Source organism: Silene latifolia, unplaced genomic scaffold (assembly GCF_048544455.1).
Source record: "Silene latifolia isolate original U9 population unplaced genomic scaffold, ASM4854445v1 scaffold_273, whole genome shotgun sequence".
Taxonomy (NCBI): Eukaryota; Viridiplantae; Streptophyta; class Magnoliopsida; order Caryophyllales; family Caryophyllaceae; genus Silene; species Silene latifolia.
The window spans coordinates 155,061-181,034 of NW_027413215.1; the positions used below are offsets into that span (position 1 = coordinate 155,061).

The following is a 25,974-nucleotide window of genomic DNA, read 5'->3' on the forward strand; positions in this document are numbered from 1 at the left end:
GTAACGGTTGTCTAACAACCGTTGATAAGAGAGATTTTATAACGCGCTTTTGGAAACCGTTAAACGTTTTTTATAACAGTTTGTTAAACAAGCGTTGTCACATTATAATAAGAACGGTTTTCGACGGAAACCGTTATTCTTATTAGCGTGGTCTAGGTTTCCGCCAATATTTTGAAAACGGTAATCTAAGTGTCGTTATTAAATGCATTAAACCGTTGTGATACGCTCCTTATTGATTGTCAGAATTGGCGTAGTGTTTTAAATATTTCTAAAAGATTGTCACTAATTAACAGCTGAAGATAGGAGCAACAAAGACTTACAAAATTCTGAAGGAACATGTTAATGGGTTTGAGAACATTAGAGCTAGCTTAAATGATTTTAAGAACTTTCACAGAGATGTGAAATGCTACATTCATGAACGGGACGGTCAGATGTTCGTGGACCACTTTAAGGAAATGGCTGTTAATAGGCCATGGTTCTTCTTTGACTTTGATGTTGATTCTGACGGTAGTCTGAGTAAAGCTATATGGGCCGACGGTATCGCTAGAAGGAACTACTCTATTTTTGGTGATGCAGTGTCGTTCGATCCAACGTATTCCACCAATAAGTATGACATGGTCTTCACACCTTTCACCGGGGTAGATCACCATAAACGATCAGTCACGTTCTGTGGCGCGCTGGTTGCACATGAAGACGCGGAGTCGTTTCAATGGGTTTTCAGCCGTTTTTTGCTGCGATGGGTGGGAAGGAGCCTAAGTATATTATCACCGATCAGGATGCTGGTATTCTTAAAGCGGTACCCCTCGTGCTCAAGACAGCACGCCACCGATATTGTATGTGGCATATCATGAATAAAGTGCCAAGCAAGTTTGGAGTAACGAGACAAGATTATTCTGAATTTGTAAAGAAACTGAATGCCATTATATAGGATGAAGACATTAAAGTGGCAGAGTTCGATGCAAAATGGGAAGAAATAGGCCGAGAACACACAGTTAATAACATTGATTGGTTTAAAGAAATGTACGCTAAAAGGAAGCAGTGGGTTATGGCACATTGTAAGGACCTAGAGATGGGTGGTGTAATGAGGACAACCCAAAGATCAGAGAGCGAAAATAGTTTTTTTAGGAGATTTGAGAGCAAGTCGGGAACGTTAGTTGAGTTTTCGCTGCGTTTTGACAGCGCGATGGACCAATAAAGACACACGCAGAAGAAGCTTGACAACAGTAACAGACACACTTCCCCTAAAATATCAACGCATCTGGCTATCGAGGTGCACGGGGCGCAAGTGTACAGTCATAAAGAATTCGAGAAATTTCAAGAAGAAGTCAAGTACTCAATCGATACTTGTAAAAGCAGGGGTTTTTCTAAGGCAGACTCTTTAGAGGTGACAACTGTAAGAGATGCAAACAGGGACAGAAATTATCAGGTTACTTATTGCCCAGGTATCATTGTGGCTTATTGGTGTTACACAATTATTCATTACCATTACCATTATCTTTATTAAAATTACACATCACAGAGTTACACTCATGTCGGTTAGAATTATACTTTAGTCAGTCACAGTTACACTTTTTTGTAACTGTCTAAACTAACATATTACTCTATATTGTTGATCTAGTTACATTTAAAGCAACCTGTAGCTGCAGAATGCTTGAAAAGAAAGGCATTCTATGCCGGCATGTAATATGGATTTACTCATCGAACGGAGTGAAGAAAATTCCAGAACTGTGTGTTGTTAACAGATGGTGCAAAGATGCAATCCGCTCTAAAATGTTCGATGGTAATGGTGAAGTAGCTGAGGACGTTGATATAATAGATGGAAAACAGATTGCAATGTCAGTAATGTGGTCAGAGATTCATCAGACAGTTGTTATGCTCAGGGGCAAATTCAAGGCTGATGTCGACAACTTTTCTAGTCTAATTAGAGAGTTTAAGGAGAAACTATCACCCTTAGGATCACAATTGAATAAACAACAACAGTTGGAGGAAATTTTTGGCTATTCTGCTAGTCAGGAGATAACCATTTTGCCGCCTAAGCAATCAAAAAACAAGGGAAGCGGAAAGAGAGTGTTGTCGCTTAAGGCAAAAGCAGTTGCCTTGGCAAGCAAGTCAAAATGCATGTGTAAAAATTGCAAGCGATTAGCTAACCATAACAAGAGGAACTGCCCTAACCCTTTTGCAGATAACCCACCATTGTCACCTTCGTCAGAGGAATCGTCGGAAGAAGAGGAAGAAGAAGTGGAAGAGGAAGAAGATGACATCTTAGAATAATCACTATAATAAGTAATAAGCACCACAATGTTTTTTGGATGACTTATGTATCATTCTCACTGATGTCTAAACAAAATACGAGGTACAGCTTGATGTTCCGTATTTTGTTTAGACATCAAACTGCAGTGAATTCAACTGATAGTCGTTGGTATTACAATCTATTTTGTTGAAGTATTTTGTTTTGGACGAAATTGTTATAAATTGTAATATCCAAGTACAGGAACTTGCAAACTCTTGTTACAATTTATCTTCTTGGAATTACAGTTTGTCTGGTTAGAATTACAATTTGTCTGGTTAGAATTACAACTTGCAAACTCTTATTACTAACTGTCTAATGATAATGATACCAAGTATGAACAAGTTGTTTACATATTTGAGGAGGCTAAGTTTGAGATAGCGGATAAGGAAAGTCACATCTTAGAATAATCACTTAGAATAATCACTATTCTACTGTTACAAATTTTTTGGATGTATTATGTATAATTTTCACGAAACATCAAGTTGTAACTCGTGAAGTACTTTGTTGAAGTCAAATAACTGGAATTTGTTGAAGTACTTTGTTTTGGACTAAACTATTATAAATTGTAGCATCAAAGAACTGGAATTTGCAAAATCAGAATGTTAATACAACTAATCTGATTGGAATTACAGGTTTTTTAGTTAGAGTTACAATTTTGATGGATAAAGTTACACTTTATCTGATTAGAATCTGCGGGGAATTTCAGCTTATATTATTAGAATTACACTTTATCTGATTATAATTACACTTTATATGATTAAAGTTACACTTCATCTCTTGTTGAGAGTAGTTACACTTAATCTGATTATAAGCCTTATGACATAGCTACAAAAGGGGTACATTACATTCATATTATTTTGAATAGTAACATTGTCTTACAAAATAGGGAAAGCTACCAATAAGGATCTGCTAACAGTTTCTAACAAAAACTAACTGCCTAATGATACCATGTATGAACTACATGTTGACATAGACAAGGTGTTTCACACAAAAAAAAAAGTTTACAACCAGCGTACGATCCTTATTTTTTTACAACGACGCCGGATATTTTACGCTTCAGTTGTAATTCCTTCCACAATATTTCTTTGTTGTTAATAAAAGCTTTTACCTTCTCGAGGACACCTTCACGTAAAACGTTCATGTCTGCTAGAACGAGGGTAGCTATTAGTTGGATCACCAAATAACGCCTTGATTTCTTCTTATCGAGGCCGGGATGAATAAAAGGAACACCCTTATATAATAGCATTGCCATCATGGTGAAAAGCCTCGACTCTGGTTTGTTGAGAGTAGGTGATCATCCGCTAAAAGGTATCTGGCGGACCGCATAGTGAGGAATTTTCCTTCCTCTGGTTTGATTTTGGTTTTATCTCGTGAATCTAAATAATCACTCACTGCGCTAGCCTACATATGTACGAATTTACATCAAATTCTGATTAATTTAAACAATTTTCTCTATATAGAAGATATTGGACGACAACTTACAATTAGGCGCGCCGCCTTTCCCATTGCTGACTTCTGCAAATAAGAATGCCGCTGGTGGTCAAGCAGGTCGATCGAACGTGATTTATGATTGATACATACACATGCAAAATGGTCGTCCATGCAAAATGGGACAAAGAGTAAATCCGTTTTCAGGTTGAAGGTTTTACCACTGTCCACGATAAAGGTGTCCCAAAGTTGGTAAAGCTTATCATAGATGTTGTCAGACTGTGTGCCTGCCTCCTCAAACGTTCCAAACAATACCAATAGGAGCTCCTAAAAAGGTAAGGAGTGAACATGATTAATGTGTTAACTTGTAATTCTAAATCCGCGTAAGTGTAATTCTAAATCACTAAATTGTAATTCTAAACATCTAAAGTGTAACTGCAACAAACAAAATTGTAACTCTAACCAACAAAGGTATAATAATAGTGGATATCAGGAATAACATAGGTTAATTGCAGTACCATGTGACGTATACCAAAGAATGACATCCTTGCCTGGTCGCCATATTCCTCCTTTTCCAAACTGTTCATCAACATCGACCAGCACTCGACGACATTCAACGACATATGATTATCAGGGGCCATGGACATAATGTCAGCTCTCCGAAGCGTTGCGTGCCGGTTGTACCAAACCAGTTGTTCACTGCACTCATAATATTAAACCATTGTTTAATAAAAATCGTGCCAATGTGAAAATAAAACCTCTGTCAAGTATAAATTTTTCACCGCAACTGACCGTTCCGAAAAATGTGGTCATCTAACAAGCAAAAGTCTGCAACGTGCTTTCTCCGTTGTTTAATATCCTTGATTAACGCTTGGTTGTTCCGGAGCAGCTTCGACACAACTTGTGTATTGTAACCACCTCGATCACAGTCAAGCGAGCAGCTCAAACCGTCCCCCTTTCCACGAGGCTGGCTCTTAACAGAGGAGAGGGCTTTAACAGACGGAGTGCGCATGGTGACAGGTGTCGCCTCCATTGCGGGTTCTCCAGAATCAGGAGCACGGGCACGTTTTGTGGGGCTCGGCCCTATGTCACCATCTGGTTTTCGCTTAACAACATTCAACTTCCTCGTCAATGGATGTCAAACAACCTCTTTGAAATGACCAATCCGACGCAAGATGTCTGGTCTGAAACTGTTAATGTCACAGAGGATGAGGGTCGCAGCAATCTCAGCACGGTACAGGTCCATAGCTTCCTCTTTCCCGAGGTCATATTGAAAAAGCTTCCCGCGGTAAAGCATCATATGTAGCATCATGTAAACACCACAGTCATTTCTCCCCAACACTTTGCCTTGCCAACTGAACTCAATGTTTACGATCTTAAACCCGCTAACCTTTGAGCCCTTAGACAGACCTTTTGAAAGCAAATACTTCCCCATTAAGTTTGCCTGAATATGAATACGCGTCAGTGTGTTGCGAATTTGGACCATCTAGCCAAAAGAAAGAAGTCCTAAAATATTGGACAACGAAAACTAACCGAAATACGTGCAATCCCTCCGTAAGGCAGCGTTTCTATTGGGTCATCGTATTTTCGGTTGTCAAGATAGTCAATCTGCTCGGCTAAAAAGTTTATGCACGCACAACTGTAATGATCACCATCACCAGATAACACAGGCGGAAAAATCTGCATCATGTAAACCGTTAGATCAACAAATGTAGTCCGTCAAAAATGTTACAAAAGTGTCAGCGTTAGTTTAAGCAACAAAAGTGTAATTTTTAGCAACAAAAGTGTAATTTTAACAGATAAAACTGTAATTTTAGCTGATAAAAGTTTAATTTTAGCAAGAAAAAACTGTAATTTTAGCTGAAAAAAGTGTAATTTTAAGTAACAAAAGTGTAATTCTAAGTATGAAAGTGTAATTTTAACAGAGAAAAGTGTAATTTTAAGAAACAAAAGTGTAATTTTAAGCAACAAGATTATATGATTTGGTACATACCATGTTCGTGTCAAGCTGAAATGGTGTAACATAGGTTTCAGCCCAAGTATCCCAGCCACCAAAAATGTCTTCATCTTTGTTCAATTCTATTCCCCGCTTTCGGGCCTTCCATATTTCCCGCGCGGGGTCTTTTTATTTGAAAAAAATAAACAGTCCTTTAGTTTGACTTATTATAAGGTTACAGTTAATTGGTTACTACTATAATGAAGGTTTATGCTAAGTCTAGCTTTCACAATTAAAAGAGTAATTGTAATCAGGAAAAGTGTAACTTTAACAGCTAAAAATGTAATTTTAGGCACAATCAGAAAAAGTGTAACTTTAACAAGTAAAAATGTAATTATAATTCGACAAAAGTGTAACTTTAACGGATAAAATTGTAATTTTATCCACAAAGTCTAATTTCAGCAACTCAAGATAAATCTCACTATTACTGGAGTAATAGTGATACACAACCACAAAAAAAAAGGATCACTTACAGTGTGGCTTAGGCCAAAGAAGCAACGGGAAATGTCCGAAGGTTTCATGATGTGGTTGAAAAGCAAGCACCAACCATCAATAACACTAGTCAAAATTTGTTCTCCAGGATTCAAAGTTGCAATGTCTTCCCGGGTTATGAAATAAAACTCGCTGAAGTGTACCAATTGTTCCCTACAACAAAGACAGTTAATTAGGGAAACCAAATTTCTTAAATTAGGAATGATAAGGGCCCCTTGCATAATATAATTGACTTACCACTGGTTAAACGCATCTGATTGATTAAACACATAGTCAATAACATATTTCCTGTCGCTAAACACTAGCGCAAGGAGCTGCTGACTGAATGTCAGGCTTCTCGTAGCAAAGCACTGATCAGGAGCAGGTGCCCCACAGTCAATAGAACACCGAGGTTCTCAAATACGTGATCCATGCAAGGTAAGGGCTCGCTCGAGTGCAGTAAGAATGGATGGTGGATAAGATCACTATGAGGGACATACATTGCCGGGATAGGAATCTCCATGTTTTCTGACTCTGGTAATACAGCAGATGTTACCACGCCATGATCGCTGGTCCCTTTACTTTTGCCGACAACCCCATCGACCGCCTCGCGTAATTCTGTTTCAGAAAAGATTGTGCTTGTAAACTCCAGAGACTTAACGGCCGCATCCTCCGCTGCCGCATCTGTAAGAATAAAGGAAAATGTCAGCAGACCAGCTTTATGAAAAGAAAAAAAAAATATTCCGAACAAAATTACACTTTAGCAAGAAAAAGTGTAATTTTAAGAAACAAAAGTGTAATTTTAGCAAACAAAAGTGTAATTTTAATAAACAAAAGTGTAATTTTAACAGACAAAAGTGTAATTCTAGCTGACAAAAGTGTAATTTTAGCTGACAAGTGTAACTTTAACACAAGAAATAGTAAATTTAGTGGAGAAAAGTGTAACTTCATCCATGAACAAGGGCCACTTCAAAACTCTAAAGCTCAATGGATTACCTCCATGATGCTTCGGTGCCGCATCATCCACGACATTCTCCGCCACCTTCTAATAACTTACATCTATAATTTGGTCACCATTCTTCCCCCCTGGCTGATCAAGAGCACCACCAGATGTTGGGGCCCCTTTGTAAGCGTCGTTTAATTCCGCGCTAGGACAGACTGTACTTTTCCATTCTATGTCCATCACAAACTTTTCCTGCACATAATTTGCCACTTCCGGCACCTCGTCAACCTTTAACGAGCTATCACCAGAGACGGTGTATGCGCCTGGTACAGGTACCTCTCCAGATATTTGAGTTTCCGCTACGGCCTGTTCAGCTGCACGCTCTGCTTCAATAAGCTCAGCATACGAAAAAAAGAACTGAGTTACAGGGGTTACATTTTCCATGGACTTAGCTTCCACAATTACATTGTCCGCTTCTTCCTTGTCCACACCAACAGCCTCCATTAGCATCCCAGATCTTGGGTCCACCTGTACAGCCTCATCTAATTGCGAACTAGAAAATATGGTACTTGTCCATTCTAGGTCCATATCAACGTTATGCTCCCCAATATGGTCGTTATCCTTATCCAGCTCAGCAAACGTAACTTCAGGCACATCGACAGCCGTTCCCGACAACTCAGCGGACACATTCGCAGAGGCTGGTGTAGGTACCTCTCTAGTTCCTTGAACTTCAGCTATCGGCTGATCAACAAGGCGCTCTGCTTCATTAATCTCAGGGGTCGAAAATAAAAACTGAATTACAGAGGGATCAGCTTCCGTGGACTTAGCCTCCTCAATTTCCTTATCCGCTATCTCATGCTCCCCAGCAACTAAGTCCTTCGTAATTAAAGGCTGCTCTTGTTCCTTCGGAGCCACAGTCATCGCATAGAACTTCTTCTCAGCTTCATCAACCTCTTCTTTTGTGTAAAACTCTTCAAGAGCTTCACGGTCAAATACCTGTGGTGCTTCTGAAATTGGTTCACCAACGTCCACCTCCTTTTCAACTACGTTCCGCCTTTTGTAAATTATATGAATTTCCCGGGAATTAACAAAGTCCAAATGGTTATCGCTATTGTCATCCTCTCTGTTAGCAGCTTCATTAAATTCAACCGTGTTGTAAAATTGCACGGCCTCCATAATCTGTTTTGTAGACACTTCGCGTGCTCTATCACTGTCTTATTCAACACATTCAAGTGTAGCGGCTACCCCGCTTTCCAAGTCTATGCCAAAATCTTCATGAAACTCTCCCTAGTGCTCCTCTCCCTAATGATCCTCTCCCGTCTCCTCTTCCTCGTCTGCCTCTTCCTCGTCTTCCTCCTCGTCTGCCTCATCATCCACCTTCTCATTCTCCTCCTGATCGCCTGAACTGACTGTTCCTCACCCACCTTGTTGCAGCACAGGCGCTGATTTCACAGAATTGTTTATTCATTCAGCTATCTGTTGCATTTCTACAACATATTCCTTCATCTTTTGGCTTTGAAAGAATGATTGGATGCATTGTGTAGCGACGGGATCACTTGAATCCATAAGATCTCCTGTTAACGTTTTGAGCGCCATGGCTGCATCTGCATACCATGAATAGAAGACGGTAGCATTCCTCTGCAACTTCAAATAAAGCTCATGGACATCCTACACTCAAAAAGAGAACAGAAAAGGTACAGATACATTAGAAGTGCACAGCAAAATAGTGTAACTCTAACAATAAAAAGTGCACTTCTAGTGTAGAGAAGTGTAATTACAACAGTCCTAAGAAAGTGTAACTCAAACGAAATCAATTGTAATTGTAGTGAAGAAAAGTGTAATTTTAACAGCAAAAAACATAATTTTAATGAAAGAAAGAGTAACTTTAAATAAGAAGTGTAATTATAATTGACAAATGTAGTAAAGAACACTTACATCAACAGCCCGAGCTTTCAACTCCTCATCATCTTCAACACCGAATGAGAGTTCAATCTCGATGAACTTCTTCTTGTGGGAAATGGACGCCAACTTTTTTGCCGCATTAGTGACCACATTGCCAATGGCCAAAACTTTGTTATCAGTGGGGATACCACCAATGCTTAACACTTCCTTTTACAGGCATCGAGGATACTTGACCAAGGACAAAGTTTGGCGACCCAAACGCTTATTGTCTAGCTCACCATGTAACCTTTCAGACAACGTTGTCCGGTCCCAGTGCTTAATGAGAGGGAGGTCGTGGGGACAGCTCTTACCACGGAAATCATAACGTTGAAAATACGTAATCATTAAGAAAGAGATACACCCAAGCAGGAATTTATTATTTTCCCCAACAGCTACCGCAGCCTTAACAATGTTTTCTAGAACATAACTACACCAATCATACTGCGAAATAGCCTTCACATCTTCAACGGCTTTCAAAAGCTTGAAGTCAATCCCGCTGTATGAAGTTGGAGTGAGGAATGATGACATGCTGAGCAGAACAAACAGCCTGCAAAATTGAGGACCTCCATCTTTGTATTTTTTTTCTAAGATATCGTTGAAGATAATTCCTAAATTCAGCCCCTCGTTACCCCCTTGAACATTGTACGCTTTCCGCCATTTATCTTTCAAACGCTTGTTCTCTGGCGCTTGAGAATCCTTTTGGCGGCCCGTAGGTACTAGTTCAATGGTTTTAGGGCCAAGCGGTAACATGAAACAGTCATATACGTCATGCTTCATGACCATGAACTCTTTCCGTTTAGAGGCCCGGAAAACATACGACTCATCGCTAAATGCATTGAGAAAATCTTTAACATAACTCAACGGATATGATTTAAGCTTCAGCTCCAATATACCTCCAAAGCCAATCCTGCGTACCGCCGCTCGCTGAGCATCATTCAGCTTTTCGACCAGCTCAACAAGCTGCTTTGGGCGGCACTTGACCGACACCCTAGAATTTTTGGTCTTGCCTACTTCAGCCTCCTCATGGTCTGACATCTAGTGAAGAAAACAATAATTAAATTACATTTAATTGATGACTACAACACAAAAAAAAGTGTAATTTATACAAAAAAAAGTGTAATTTTAAGCAAAAAAAGTGTAATTTTAAGGAAAAAAAATGTACCTTTAGGGGGGAAAAAAGTGTAATTTTAAGAGACAAAAGTGTAATTTTAGCAAACAAAAGTGTAATTTTAATAAACAAAAGTGTAATTTTAACAGACAAAAGTGTGATTTTAGCTGACAAAAGTGTAATTCTAGCTGACAAAAGTGTAATTTTAACAGACAAAAGTGTAATTTTAGCTGACAAAAGTGTAATTTTAGAAAAAAAAAGTGTAATTTTAGATAAAAAAAGTATAATTTTAAGAAACAAAAGTGTAATTTTAGCAAACAAAAGTGTAATTTAAATAAACAAAAATGTAATTTTAACAGACAAAAGTGTAATTTTAGCAGACAGAAGTGTAATTCTAGCTGACAAAAGTGTAATTTTAAGAAACAAAAGTGTAATTTTAAGAAACAAAAATGTAATTTTAACAGACAAAAGTGTAATTCTAGCTGACAAAAGTGTAATTTTAGCAAAAAAAAAAGTGTAATTTTAGCAAAAAAAAAAAGTGTAATTTAAAGAAACAAAAGTGTAATTTTAATAACCAAAAGTGTAAGTTTAACAAACAAAAGTATAATTTTAATAAACATCACGGGTTACAGTTACAAGGTAATAAAGAACAGTCAATTGTTCTGAAATCATAAACTAAACCAATAATAATGAACCTAAACTGAGAAAAACAATTGTTCATAATGTATAAATTTGAATTCAAACTAATATTAATAGAATTAAATTTAAAATGTATCAAACTTGGAAAAATGCCTATAAACATAACAATTATACAACAAAATAGTTATGTAATACTACGGTTTTATGAGTCTCTGGGTACTCTATCGAGTGGGCCTTACTCTGTCAAGTAAGGGTGTTTTGCGATTTAAAATAGTTTCTGACCTGTAGGATACTCGATAGAGTAGCCTTGGTACTCGATCGAGTAGGCGGCACTCGATCGAGTACGTTAGTTACTCGATCGAGTAGGCCGGTTTACGGGTAATGTTTTGTCGGGTTTTGTTAATAAGGCGAATTAATATATAAATACTTCCGTCACTTTCATAATACGCTTTACAAACCTAATTACTTTGAAAAAGAGATTTCAGCCTACGTACTTCGCATTCGTCGCATTATTGACAAATTCCGGAGTTAGAGAGGTCGGATTTCGTTGTTCTTTGCACCATAGTGATCCTTGCGTCAAGGGTAAGACCCACGTACCATTTTTATAGCATTTGGTTGACTTTGTTTAAACTCTAATTTTGGGAATTGGGGATTTGTATGATTTGTGGTGTTAGTAGTGATTGTATGATTATGTGTATAGGAGGAGGGTTCGTAGAAGAAAGGTTTTGAGACAGCTGCTAGATCGTCTGAGTTGTGATTGCTTTCCAGGTAGGGTTTTTCCTACTCAGTATTAGTTACATGATTGTGGTGATTGTGCTATAATTAGTAATTGTTGTTTGATTGTTCAGACGGTTATGACTTCATATTGATGATTGTTTCAGACGGTTGTTGATGTTGTATTATGGTTATTGTTTATCTGTTTGTATTCTTCGGGGCGCGTCCCTGGCTGAGTGGAGTCACTTGCGGGAGTGGCTTCACGCCCATGATTCGCCTTCTGTCGAACCCGCCACACAAGGGATGTGCACATTAATGAACTTGGGTTTATCGCTCGATGGAGATGAGCGGGGATTTGGTGGGTACGGCTGCGGTCCCCCACTGGCGGTGTGGAGTACTTGTTGCGATGGGTACTCTGGCAGGGCTACACACTTTAGTGTGTAGTCAATTGTGTGGAGTTTGGAGATGGAGACCGGGGATTTGTGTGAACTGCTTGAGCTGTTTGTGACGTTGTTTCTTTGTGGCATTTGTTTTTATGTAATCAGTACTGACCTCGTTTAAATGTTTTAAAAACTATGGTGATCCATTCGGGGGTGGTGAGCAATTATTGAGCAGGTATGATATGACGCGTATGGGATAGGTGGGATGAGTCATCACGTGGCAGTTAGAAGTCTTCCGTTGTGTCAGACGATGTTTTATAGCTTTGATAGTTTTATCAGTAGACCGTCTGAGAACTTTGTATTTCAGTTTAACAGTTTTGGTTTGATCATGTAATCACTTTAAACTATTTTGATATTTAAATTATGTTTCTTCATTGTCATTTGATTATCATTGCCTCGGGTAACCGATATGGTAGCACTTCCATGCCTTGAGTGGTCCTGGTAAGGCACTTGGAGTATGGGGGTGTTACAAAAGGGTATAAAAGAATGAGGGGAGTAAAACTAGGAATATGTTGACCGGAGTTATGTGATATAGAGGTAAGGAGTCGTCGAGATGTGTGATACCAATCATGAGGATGTTAGTTAATGGTTATATAGGAGTTTCGGGACAACTTGATTAGTCTTGAGTTTTGAGGAATTAAGGAAAGTAAGAAGTTGGTAGAATATCTACATGATATGAGATTTTGGTGGAGAGTTAGATGATGATATAATTAAGGATAGTATTGGGAAGAATGTTGAGGTAATTTTGTTGATGGATTTGATGTTCGTTATTTGGGATGTTAACCAAAGATAGGAAAGAAATCGTGATGTTTAGAGATGAGTGTAAGAGGTTTGATGTCCGGACAGTGGTAGTGTTATGGTTTGTGACTAGTGGTTAAGGGTGATGGTATATTAGAAAGGTAGCAATTCTAAAGAGGTTGATTTTGTAGATACCGAATTGATATGTATGGTTATGAGGAAGTATAAGACGTAGTCTTAGGAGGCGGTTCCTTGTAATGAGGCTTAGCTGTATGGTTATGTATGGCAGAAAGAGCTGGTTATGCGAATGGGAGAATGTGTTATGAGGGGCATACGAGTTAAGCTCGGATGAGAGGTAACCTGTGTCAGGTGGTAACTTACGTGATCAGGATTGACTAGTTGGATGTGATTATGGTTCTAAGATGTATATAAATGTTTGTGTAAGGTTGTGACCTCACGAGAAGCAGTATGGTGTGATAGTTATAATGTTGTTATCTGAATGTTCTGTAATATATGTTGGATACGGTAACTTAATGGAACGATGACCAAAAGTGATAGTTTGGATGGTCTGACATGACTGGTTATACTTGCATGTGTATTCATGATATATGTTTATTCCGTGAAAAGGTATGGATGGTATGCATGAGATTCTTGTCTGTTATTCTGTATCATATATGGTGTTATGATCTAGTAAAGCAGTCTTGAGTAAGTTTTTCTGGTCCGAGATGTTATATTAAGTCATTGTTTATGGGATTGTGTATGTTGTGATGTCTATCGGTGTGGTTGTGGTGCCTCGGGTGGTGATCCGGGCACGGTACTTAGTGTTGTGATGCGGGTATTTTCGTACTGCGGTGTGGCTGTTGGTGGCGGTGTTGCGATGCCGTCACCGGTTGTGGTGGAGTAGGCGAGATGATTATGATCTGAGTTTTGAAAGTACATACCAGTTAAACATAGACTGTTGTTTTGTTTTCTTTGTTCCTTGTGAGTTTTGGTTGAACATGTAGACTCGTTGTTTTGTTTGTTGATGTTTCTTACCGTTTCAGTTTGGGAGTGAGGGTAGAGTATGATATGGAAGATAGTTGTATATGTTTTCGTTTGTTGTCATGCTATAGTGATATCCTGTTGGTGGGACACAGTGGTGAGAGGTTGTTACAGTAATTTTGATCTTGTTTTAAGATGAGGCATCGATAGACATAGTCATGGTAAGCGATTTGTGGAACATGTGTTGTACTGATCTGAAAGTTGCAGGTGATTCATAATCTTTTGTTGAGACAATGAGTGTAGGGTGTTGGGAGTTAGTTTCATGTAAAGCTTTGTATGAGTTTTGCGGTAATGAAAGAAAAGAACTTGAGGATCTAGTGTAAGTGTACGTAACAAGTGTGGATCGTGAGTTGGCGATAGGAGTTTTATATAGTTTATATAGAGGGGTATGTCGTGTTGCGGTAATGTGGAAGAGTTGGAGTGTTGGTTATGATAAGGATTTTATGGTATTGGTTAGATGCAGTGCAGAATGAATTGAGGTGTGAGAATTGTTTAAGTAAGAGAGCCTTAGAAATAGGAATGGTTATCGGTGTTGAGGTCTTAGGCGGTTATCCTTGATGTGTGGTGGTGATGAAGATAATGAGAAGATATAGATCGGGATTTAGTATTAGTGAGTTACGAGGACGTAACATTTGTCTTAACAGGAGTAGGATGCGACAAACGAGAGTTTGATGATTGTGCATGTCGTAGTATAATTCGAAATAGAGGGTTGGTGTAGCATAAAGAATGAAGTTGTATATATTGTGGTTGATGTTGTTAAAAGGCCATGGCCGTGCTTGTAGTAGTGTGATGTTTAGAAGTGTGAGACTATTTCACTAGTGTTGACAGTTGGATGATGAGGTTATGAGTGTGAGTAAACTTCGAGGACGAAGTTCCTTTTAAGGGTGGTAGAATGTAACATTCCGTTTGGTGTCTATGAGTGTCTTGATATTGGATTTGGTAGTGGATGATATATTATGGAGCTAGCAGCGTTAGTGGATGGTAGTTGGTAGTGTATGGAGTTAGTGTCGGGAGAGTTTATGATGTAGTTGATACGACATCGTGAGCGATGTGTGGAGGTAGGAATAGTTGGTGGAGTTAGTGTTAAGAGTTCATGGTTTCATGTTTTATAAGTTGGGGTTTTGTTTTGAATTCTTAGTAGCCTTGTTGCGTCTTGACCGAGTTAGTATGTTTGTTTTTATGTATGGGTTGAACTTCGGGGACGAAGTTCTTTTTAAGGAGGGAAAACTGTAATACTACGGTTTTATGAGTCTCTGGGTACTCTATCGAGTGGGCCTTACTCTGTCGAGTAAGGGTGTTTTGCGATTTAAAATAGTTTCTGACCTGTAGGATACTCGATCGAGTAGCCTTGGTACTCGATCGAGTAGGCGGCACTCGATCGAGTTCGTTAGTTACTCGATCGAGTAGGCCGGTTTACGGGTAATGTTTTGTCGGGTTTTGTTAATAAGGCGAATTAATATATAACCACTTCCGTCACTTTCATAATACGCTTTACAAACCTAATTACTTTGAAAAAGAGATTTCAACCTACGTACTTCGCATTCGTCGCATTATTGACAAATCCCGGAGCTAGAGAGGTCGGATTTCGTTGTTCTTTGCACCATAGTGATCCTTCCGTCAAAGGTAAGACCCACGTACCATTTTTATAGCATTTGGTTGACTTTGTTTAAACCCTAATTTTGGGAATTGGGGATTTGTATGATTTGTGGTGTTAGTAGTGATTGTATGATTATGTGTATAGGAGGAAGGTTCGTAGAAGAAAGGTTTTGAGGCAATTTGCTAGATCGTCCGAGTTGTGATTGCTTTCCGGTAGGATTTTCCTACTCGGTATTAGTTACATGATTGTGGTGATTGTCTTGTAATTAGTAATTGTTGTTTGATTGTTCGACGGTTGTGACTTCATATTGATGATTGTTTGAGACGGTTGTTGATGTTGTATTATGGTTATTGTTTATCTGTCTGTGTTCTTCGGGGCGCGTCCCTGGCTGAGTGGAGTCACTTGCGGGAGTGGCTTCACGCCCATGATTCGCCTTCTGTGGAACCCGTCACGGAAGGGATGTGCACATTAATGAACTTGGGTTTATCGCTCGATGCAGATGAGCGGGGATTTGGTGGGAATGCAGTGCGGTCCCCCACCGGGCGGTGTGGAGTACTTGTTGCGATGGGTACTCTGGTAGGGCTACACACTTTAGTGTGTAGTCAGGTGTGTGGAGTTTGGAGATGGAGGCGGGGATTCGTGTGAACGCTTGATTTGTTTGTGACGTTGTTTCTTTGTGGCATTTGTTTTTATGTAATCGATCTTGACCCGTTTAAATGTTTTAAAATTTGTGGTGATCCATTCGGGGGTGGTGGCGATTATTGAAAGGTATGATATGACGCGTATGGGATAGTTGGGATGAGTCATCACGTGGACGTTAGTAGTCTTCCGCCGTGTCGACGATATTTTATAGCTTTGATAGTTTTATCAGTAGACCGTCTGAGAACCTTGTATTTCAGTTTAACAGTTTTGGTTTGATCATGTAATCACTTTAAACTATATTGATATTTAAATTATGTTTCTTCATTGTCATTTGGTTATCATTGCCTCGGATAACCGAGATGGTAAGACTTTCACGCCTTGAGTGGTCCTGGTAAGAAGTGACTTGGAGTATGGGGGGTGTTACAAGTTATCCTGGGAATGTAAATGTCCTACAATATCTGGGTAATCTGAATTAATATGAACATAACAATCAAAATACCGTAAGCCAATAAAGTAATCCAATAGAATAGTACACACAACAATGGCGAATACATAACATTAGCCAATAAATTAAACTGCAAATGGATAAATTATAAAAAAATTGATAATCATCATATATGAAGAAAAAAAACCATAAAAATCTAAAAAGCAGTAAAAACGATTACCTTTATAACCTAAAAAAAATTAATCAAAATGGACGATAATGGCAACTTGCAAGTGAGTGAAGAAAATGGAGAAGAAACCAATAATCAGGTAACAAAATAGCGATAGAGTGAGGAGATTTTGAGAGCACTTAATTTTTGAGACGGTTGATTATTATTGGAGTGGAGTTTATTTTTGAGCAGTTTAATTTGGGGAGGAGTTTATTTTTGAATAATTGAGTGAAATGAGAAAGGGGGGGAAGGCAATGGGACGTGTGTGATGGTTGATTGACAACCTGCATGCATGCTCATGACCTATGAAGGTAGGATGAGAGAGGTAATTACAATAGCCATTATAATAACATTATTAGTTGCTTTTTCCTCTTCATCTCAGCCATTCATATCCAAGATCCAAGGGCACACAATGGTACTTATGGACACACACACACACACACACACACACACACACACACACACACACACACACACACACACACACACACACACACACACACACACACACACACGGTTTCAATAAATAGATGTGAAAACCATATATTTCGGTCCATTCGATCCGGACTTAAAATAACCGGTCTTGGACGGACCGAACCGAAGACTGAAACTTCAAAAAATAAAGACCGAGAACCGAACCAAAAAGAATTCAATACCGGTTTGATCGCGACCAAATAATCCGGTTCGGTCCATTCTACCAGTCTGACGTACAGACCTAAACTTACTCACCCTTATCCCCAACAATTATTGACTAACTTAGAATCTTTTAATAAAATAATGTCCAAAAACAAAATATTTATCATTTTAGTTTGGAATCAAAAGTAATTGTCAAACTAGTGTCCATGGAGGGTTGGGGAAACCAAACCAAAAGACCAACACCCAACCCATTTACCCATGACCATTAAAGATCTCTTACTCCTCCATGACCACAAAACACCACCCAATCGTTGGCCAATCTACCAGCCACATCTATCACCATTTACCACAGCCCATATTCCTCCCCAAGCACCGCCACCAAGTCACCAAGAACCACCTACGACCAAAGGCACACAACTCAAACTCCATTAATCCCAATACATTCAACTGATCACAAATACCAACTACTCTTCAATCTTAATCTCAATAATCTCGACTAGAATTACACAACATGAATCAAAATAAAAAAAACTTAGGAAAACAAAATCTACCAAACAAATCAATTGTTAATGGAAATTTGATAAGCTAATCATATATATATATATATATATATATATATATATATATATATATATAGAGAGAGAGAGAGTTAAGATCCGGTGCAAACGACCATTCGCTGCAAAAAGTGAGAACAAACTAATTTAACCCATTCCTTATAATTCCCTTTAACATCCAATTTTCCACAAAACCCCCTGCCATCCCATCTCATCTTCCCTATAAAGCAGACGCCGTCACCGATCACCATTAACACCGACAAAGCACTAAAGAATATCCCGACCGGCGCAACTTCCGTGAAACCATTAAAAACCACGAGCCCAACATTTCAGATTCAGAAATTACAGATCCCGATTATGCTTCTTCCTCAACCATCATATCTCACCATCCTCCTTACCGGCGACCATTGTATCTCCAACATCACGATCTAGTACATGTCGTCTTCGCCGGAAACGATCACCAACAACTCCGATAAACCATCGCAAATTGTCTCTCCATCCTCAAACCCCAACAACCCGTCATCTTCCCCAACACCTATCGTCGCCGTCGACATCGACTACCAGTAAGACCGACGAACCACAGTCGAACATCCGACGACACCATTGAACACCACCAATCCCCAACATTCTGATATGCAAACTCCGGATCTCAATTCTCGTAGTGGTTATCATGGTGGTTGAATTTACCGATGACGTCACAAACCACCACGAACGACGAATGCTATCACGATAAAATTATAAGAAATTCGAATCTCTAAATTCGATCGATTCTTGCTGTATTTTTATAAAGTGCATGACTGATCTGCATTCTTAGGATGTCGTATAACCATGGTCCATAGCTTGCTTTTCTCATTTGTGCACTTTGCCTCTGACTTTTATTTTTTAGGCTTTAAGTGGATAAGCTTTGGATGGATCCAACATAGTTATCACTTATCAGTATGTGTGTGTTACATTTGCTTGTGTGATTATGTATGTGCGTGTTGCATTTTTTAAATTTGATTTAAATACAATCATTTGATTATATTAAGGTTTCGTAAAGCGTGTGGTGAAGGAACGAGAACGAGCTGAGCAAATTTGATTAAAAAAAGTGCATTCGGGAACATTAAAAATAATATTAGATACGTTAGCGGTAATATTAGATACAATAAAAAAGTGTACAGAATTGGGGTAAACAATGTAGCTAGGATATAAAGTGTATCTACGTACTGAAAAAGTGTATATAGAATTCAAGTAAAAGTGTATCTAGGATAGAAAAAATGTATCTACATTCTTAAAAAATATATATATATATAATTCAATTGTCTTATGATAAAAGTCATATGATATTTTATTTAATATATATATCTAGTAGGTACGCTTTTTACCTAATTTCTATATACATTTTTTAAGAAGGTAGATACACTTTTTCTATTCTAGTTACACTTTTTATCTAAATTCTATATACATTTCTTTCTATCCTAGATACACTTTTTACCTTAATTCTATATACACCTTTTAGAATGCAGATACACTTTTTTTTACCAAAGGTACACTTTTTACCCGAATTATATATACATTTTTTAAGAATATAGATACACTTTTTTCTATACTACGCACACTTTCTACGATATGATTAATTTATGATGTATATAACACGACACTTTTTAACGAATCTAAGATACATTTTATATTTTTCTCTTTACTATGTACAATTTTTCCGGTTTTAAAAAGAAACCACCTAAAGACACGTTTATTTTAGTCATCAAATGAAGGTCTTAAATAAAACAAATTCACCCAAATCAAGGTGAATGGTTGACCTTGAATCCTTGACCCACTAATTTTTCACCATAAGTTTTATTGAATTAATCACATCAACTCAAACATAAGTTGTAGCAAAGCATACCCACTGCCACCATTCTTACTCCCTCATTTCTACAGCTACATTGTGCCCAATATTCATCAGTCTCATGCTCCTTAACAGCGTGCCAAAATTGAGCACCCAAACCGGCTAACGCAAGTTCGTCGCACCCGTAGACCACAATCTGTCAGGTAGAGCACAACCAACAAGCCGCAATAATCTCAGAACTCAGGCTAGCTAAACCTCGCCTCCACCGGAGCAGCAAAACACTTTAATACGCCACTATTGGTACGACCAACATCTCACAACTCGAATCACCAAACCAAGCCCGGATTCGATGCACCACTCTCGCTCCTCTTTCCCGACATTAACCTGCAAAAAAAAATGAAGCACAAGCCACCATGGCTCCCTCCAACCAACTCGCAAAATCCACTAATTTTCGAACATTCCATATCAGATCTAATTGAAAAAGAATTTTAGTTGAATAACACCGTAATTAGACTCTAACTTGTAATGATTGCCGGAAATATGTCAGGAACGACGATGACACGGTGCTCTGGTGGGTTGGGAGGACGCCGAGAGGGAGATAAGCGAGCGAGGTGACATGATCATACTCAGGTGAACGACGCCGACGTCAAGGTGGTAAAACTTGACAAAAACAAAACAAAAACTGCAAGAATTACTTGATACATACATATAAAACTTGAAAATTAAAGAGATGTACATCAATTTTGTTGAATAATATGTAGTAATTAATTCAATTTGGTTGATGATTGCGTCGTTTACTGAAGAAATCAAGAGGAATTTTTATGGAATGTAGAGAAATAAGGGAAAGGTAGAGAGAGAAGGGAGAGATTACGTTGGTTTATTTGCGCGTAATTTAGTTGGTCAACGTTTGTGTTGTTTTATTTGTTTTTATATCAACCGTGGATTTTAGTTTAATCCAATGGTTATAACTCGTTCTCACCGTTCTCACCGAGTGTTCGTTCTCACCGGATCCTATATATATATATATATATATATATATATATATATATATATATATATAAATATATAGAGTCGGGATCCGGTGAGAACCCCTAAATATTTGAGGATTGAGTAACGGATACAATATCGCGCATTAAACTAAACAATATCACGTAAAAAAAAGGTAACAAAACAGACACGCACGCCTTTTGAAATTCATAACTTGCAAGCTTTTTTCAACTTCTCACTTTCTCTCTCTAAAAACTCAAAAAACCACTAAAATTCCCGATTATTAACGCGAATCAACAACAAATTACGGGAAAATACTAATCATTGTTCAATTCAATTGCATTTTCACTTTGAAAATCGGTACAATTTCTGTCTTAATTCTCTCGAGGACTTCAATTTTAGTGAAATCATTGTTAAAATCGAGTATTTGTTAGTTTAAGTATCAAAATTATTGATAAACTTCGTTAATTTCCAATAATTTTCATAAAATTGTACAACTTCGTAGTTGTTAATTGAATGGTTTTATTCTGATTGAAATTGCATATTTTCCTCTTTAAATCGCTAAATTAGCGTTGAATATTGTGCGATTGCGAAAAATTAGGGTTCGACATTGTTCGAAATGCAAAATAAGTATTTAGATCTTTGTTTTTATCAATTAAGAATAGGTTTTAACATATTCAATGAAGAAATTTATGTTTAAACACTGTTCCATTGTTTATTTGTGATATTCAAAGTTCGACATTGTTTAATTGTGAAAAATTAGGGTTAAAACTGGTTAAAAACTGTTTAACATAATAAACCGTTTAATTATTCGTTTGAACACTGTTCGATTGTGAAATTGAAAGTTCGAAATTGTGAATTTGTCAAAAAAACGGTTGCAAATTGTTTGAATCGCGAAAATTAGGGTTAAACGTTTGGTTAAATGTGAACGAGTACAATTTCATAACACTGAATTGAATTTGTTTGACAATGAGGTCCATGAATTGAGAGTTTCTTCAAGACAATGAATAACGTTGATATATGTGTTGGCAATGAGGAAGACAAACTTGTAATATTGTTACTTGTATGGTCCGATATTGAATGAATATTAGTGGTACCGAATCTTCATGAATTTTGTGTAGTTCTATTATTGATAGTGTTTACAAAAATACAAAAGCGTATACTCCTTTTAAAATACTTATTACCGGTGACATACAATAGTGATGTTGTTTTGAATAAGGTGTGAAATTATGTCTAATGAAGTGTGATATTGATTCAAAGAGAATGGACTTGATGACTTCAAAACAACCTGAAAAAACATACACGAGAAAGAGGAGATCAAAAAATGATGAGGTTGAACAACCAAGCAAGAGGTCAAAAAATGGTAATGAAAATAAAAGTAAAGTCGACGAAATGGTGTTACGAGGATGAAATTGAGGAGCATCCCGTCAACAAAAAAAAGGGCCAACCATCAAAAAAGAAATCAAAGGCGATAGAAACAAAGATGCCGAATTGGTGGTACAGGATGCAGAGGTAGAGCAGCCTGAGGTCAAAAAGAAGAAGGTGCAACCGTTTCAAACTAAATGTAGGCCACTAAAATTGGTTGAGTTGATTGCCAACTTAAATGAAGAACAAAGGAAGGCTGTTTCTGATGTTGGCTTTGGTGGATTGTTAGAGTTGAAACTAACAAAAATTCCACATGGAATTCTGAAAATGCTGCTGAAGGCATTTGATCACACAAGCAACATGTTCAAAACAAAGAAATTTGATTTCCTGTTGACGAAAGACGATGTGCATGACATATTTCAACTTCCTCGACAAGGTCGGAAAGTGGACGTCGCTGTAACATTCCGTTTGATGTCTATGAGTGTCTTGGTATTGGATTTGATAGTTGATGATATTATGGAGCTAGCAGCATTAGAGGATGGTAGTTGGTTATGTATGGAGTTGGTGTCGTGAAAGATATATATATGTGGTAGATACGATATAGTGAGTCATGTTGTGGAAGTAAACATAGCTGGTAGAATGGGGGTTAAGAGTTCATGTTCTATGTTCGGTCGAGTTCTCGAGTCCTTAGCTAAGTTGTTGTGTCTTGGTCGAGTCAGTATGGTTGTTTTTATGTATGGGTTGAACTTCGGGGACGAAGTTCCTTTTAAGGAGGGAAGACTGTAATACTCCGTATTTATAAGTCTTGGGGTACTCTATCGAGTAGCCCTTACTCTGTCGAGTAAGGGCAAGTTGCGAAATAAAATAGTTTCGACTGTTGGGTACTCGATCGAGTAGTGGGGTACTCGATCGAGTAGGGGGTACTCGATCGAGTACCTTGGGTACTCGATCGAGTGTCCGGTTTACGGGGGAGTTTTCTCGGGTTTTGTTAATTACGCGATTAAGGTATTTAAACCAATTCGTCTTTGTTCTAAATCACTTTTTACAAAACCTAAAACCTGTTTAAGAGAGAAAGCAACTTGTTTTCTTCCTAATCGCGTTCTTGACAATTCCCGGAGTTCAGACGGTCGGTTTGCATCGTAGTTTGTGTCGTTGGATTCCTTGCGTCGAGGGTAAGCTTTTAATGTAATTTATATAATGTTTTGTTAAGATTAGTGAAACCCTAATTTAGGAATTGGGGGTTTTATGAATAGTAATTGAATAGTAGTATCTATGTGTTGTATGGTAGGAGGAGAGTTCATAGAAGAGGCGTTTTGAGACAGCTGTAGATACCGTCTGCGTGTTGTGCTATCCAGGTAGGATTTCCTACTCAGTATTAGTCCCATAATGGGATATTGGTGATGTGCTGTAGTTAGTTGATTGATATGATGATTGTAATTGTAATTGTGATTGTGATTGTGGTTGTGTTTGTGATGGTTCTCGAGATGCGTTCTCGGCTGAGTGGGGTCACTTGCGGGAGTGATCTCACGCCCTAGTTTCGCCCTTCGTGGAACCCGCCACGAAAGGGGATGTGCACATTAATGGACAGGGTTATCGCTCGTACGATGAGCGGGGCTTAGGTGGGAACGGCTGCGGTCCCCCCTGGCGGCGGTCGGTCCGGTGGACGGTCGTATTGAGACGATGGGAGTTGGTGGTATGTGTGTGTGTGTGTGTGAGTTCAATTGTCTGTTTATCTTATTGTTGATATATGTATTGAATTGTGTGATTAGTCGACCCGTTTAAATGTTTTAAAACGTGGTGATCCATTCGGGGTGGTGAGCGGTTATTGAGCGAGTGTGATATGACGCGTATGGGATAGCTGGGATGAGTCATCACGTGGCAGTTAGAAGTCTTCCGCTGTGTCCGACGAAGTCTAGTAGCTTTGATAGTTTTAGCTGTAGACCGTATGAGAACCTTGTAATTCCTTTTGTTAGCTTTGGTTTTATAATGTAATCACTTAAACTTATTTAATAAAGTATGTTTCTTCATTGTCTTATGATTATCATGCCTCGGGTAACCGAGATGGTGGCATCCTTATACCTGAGTGGTCCTGGTAAGGCACTTGGAGTATGGGGGTGTTACAAATGGTATCAGAGCGACGATTTTGGAACCTGTAACAAATGAACATAATGAACATAGGGAGTCTAATAAAATGAACCTGGTGTATGTGTAATGGGAGCCCCGGCTGATGCTAGGTTTTGGGTGAGTAGGCGCCCTCACTTCAAAATCTTGGCCCCATGATACTTAAGCCAGTCACATGGTATGGGAACGTGGAGTCCGTGTGTATATGTGCGACGTGTATGTTAATTGTGCTGTATATGGTTTGTTGAAAGCATGTTGCATGATAGTTGGTTGACATGTTGGTTGGAATCGTTGGAAAAGTATATGAGAATGATGAATGATATGGTAGAAAAAGAAAGTAGTTCGTATATGATGATGTGTGATGAAGTGGATTTGTAATGTTGTTGTATTAGCAACATGGAATTAGGATTTGTAGTGTATGGGTGTGGTTTGTGTTATGAAAAGTTATGAAAATTTAAAACATGCGTGTAATACATAATTGAAAGTTGAATGTTATATGAGCATGATAGGTGGTAATGTTTGACTTTTGATAAGTAGTAACATGAAGAGGTTCAATGATATGTGTTTTATATAACGAATTGGATGAAAAGCATGATGGTTGTTTATAACGTGGCACTTAATAACACGAAGTAGATTATTTTGTTGATTGTTTGAGGAGTCGCGCAGATTTGAATGCGTAGTTGTAATCATAATGTTGAAATAATAATGAATGCATAGTACGTTAGGGTATGTGAGATAACATGCGGGTAGTATTCACGAGTCTGCATGACTCGATCGAGTGGGTTTGATTCGAGCGAGTGGGTACTTGTCGTTATTTTGACCAGAATCGTGTTTCTGGGCACTCGATCGAGTACCTCGGGCACTCGATCGAGTATGGGGTCACTCGATCGAGTAGCCGGGCTACTCGGTCGAGTAAGTCGAGATCGAAGGTCTATTTGGGTTCGGAGTCGGGGCACTCGATCGAGCATGTTGGGCACTCGATCGAGTAGCCTCAACTCGATCGAGTAGGTTCTGGTACTCGATCGAGTGGGGTCTGTACAGGTCATATGCGTATTTCGGGTCGTATGTTTGTCTTTTGACATTCGTTGCATATTACGTTTAATTCAAAGGTGTTGTATTACTTCTTTATGCATTGTTTTACGTATGTGTTGGTCCTGAAGCGTAAGTTACCCAATCTTATGATGTAAGGAGTGGCACTATGATGAGTATGAGTTCGGTGGGGAGGACATGAATTATGAGTGATTATGATAGATGGTGGAAAAAGAAAAGGAAGATTGGTATAGTTTATTGAGGCATGGCGCACGTTTTGCGAGACGGGATGAGTGATATGATTGTGTGTTGAGTAATGCAAAAATAAGTGAATATAGACAAGGGATGATGTGAGTATAATGAACGTGAGAATGAAAAGATTGAAAGTAAGAATGTGGATAGTGGCAGCTTGAAATGTGTAAAGAGTTAAGGAGGGAAATGGTTAGGAGTCGTGTGGGTTATGGATTTAGGTAGTGAAAGTTCGTTTAAAGGGGTTGAGAAGAGTAATATATAGTGAACTTTGTGGAGACATGTCGCGAGGTGTATTTATAGACAGTGAGTGAGTTTGGGAGGTTTATTAAAAGATGAAACTACTGTGTGAGTTCCTTGGGTAATTGGCGATATGAAAGGAATTTTGATTTCTAGAGATGTAAGAAGGGAGATGCAATTGTTGAACAGTAAACGTTGATTCTATGGATGTATTAGTGGCAAGGGTGATTGATGACATAATAAGAGAATATTTGTGGTAAGAAAGAGGGAGATGATATCGATGTAAAATAATGGGATTTGAGTTTTGGAGTGATGAGAAGGTAATTG

The 25,974-nt window shown here is 38.4% G+C and overlaps 1 protein-coding gene across 1 annotated transcript; it reads left to right on the top strand.

The window, feature by feature from the left end:
- Nucleotides 1-455: 455 nt before the first annotated feature.
- Nucleotides 456-2,271, top strand: LOC141639084 (protein FAR1-RELATED SEQUENCE 7-like). Its single transcript, XM_074448274.1, has 4 exons — nt 456-782; nt 929-1,078; nt 1,208-1,442; nt 1,619-2,271. The coding sequence occupies exons 1-4, from the start codon at nt 456-458 to the stop codon at nt 2,269-2,271; spliced, it is 1,365 nt and encodes a 454-aa protein (XP_074304375.1).
- The last annotated feature ends 23,703 nt before the right edge of the window (nt 2,272-25,974 follow it).

Excerpts from the sequence above, each read along its gene's own strand:
- LOC141639084 (XM_074448274.1), top strand. The coding sequence starts at position 456 with ATGGCTGTTAATAGGCCATGGTTCTTCTTTGACTTTGATGTTGATTCT. Across the intron at positions 783-928 it reads TATCACCGATCAGGATGCTG|GATGAAGACATTAAAGTGGC; the intron begins GTATTCTTAAAG and ends GCCATTATATAG. Across the intron at positions 1,443-1,618 it reads TCAGGTTACTTATTGCCCAG|TTACATTTAAAGCAACCTGT; the intron begins GTATCATTGTGG and ends TTGTTGATCTAG.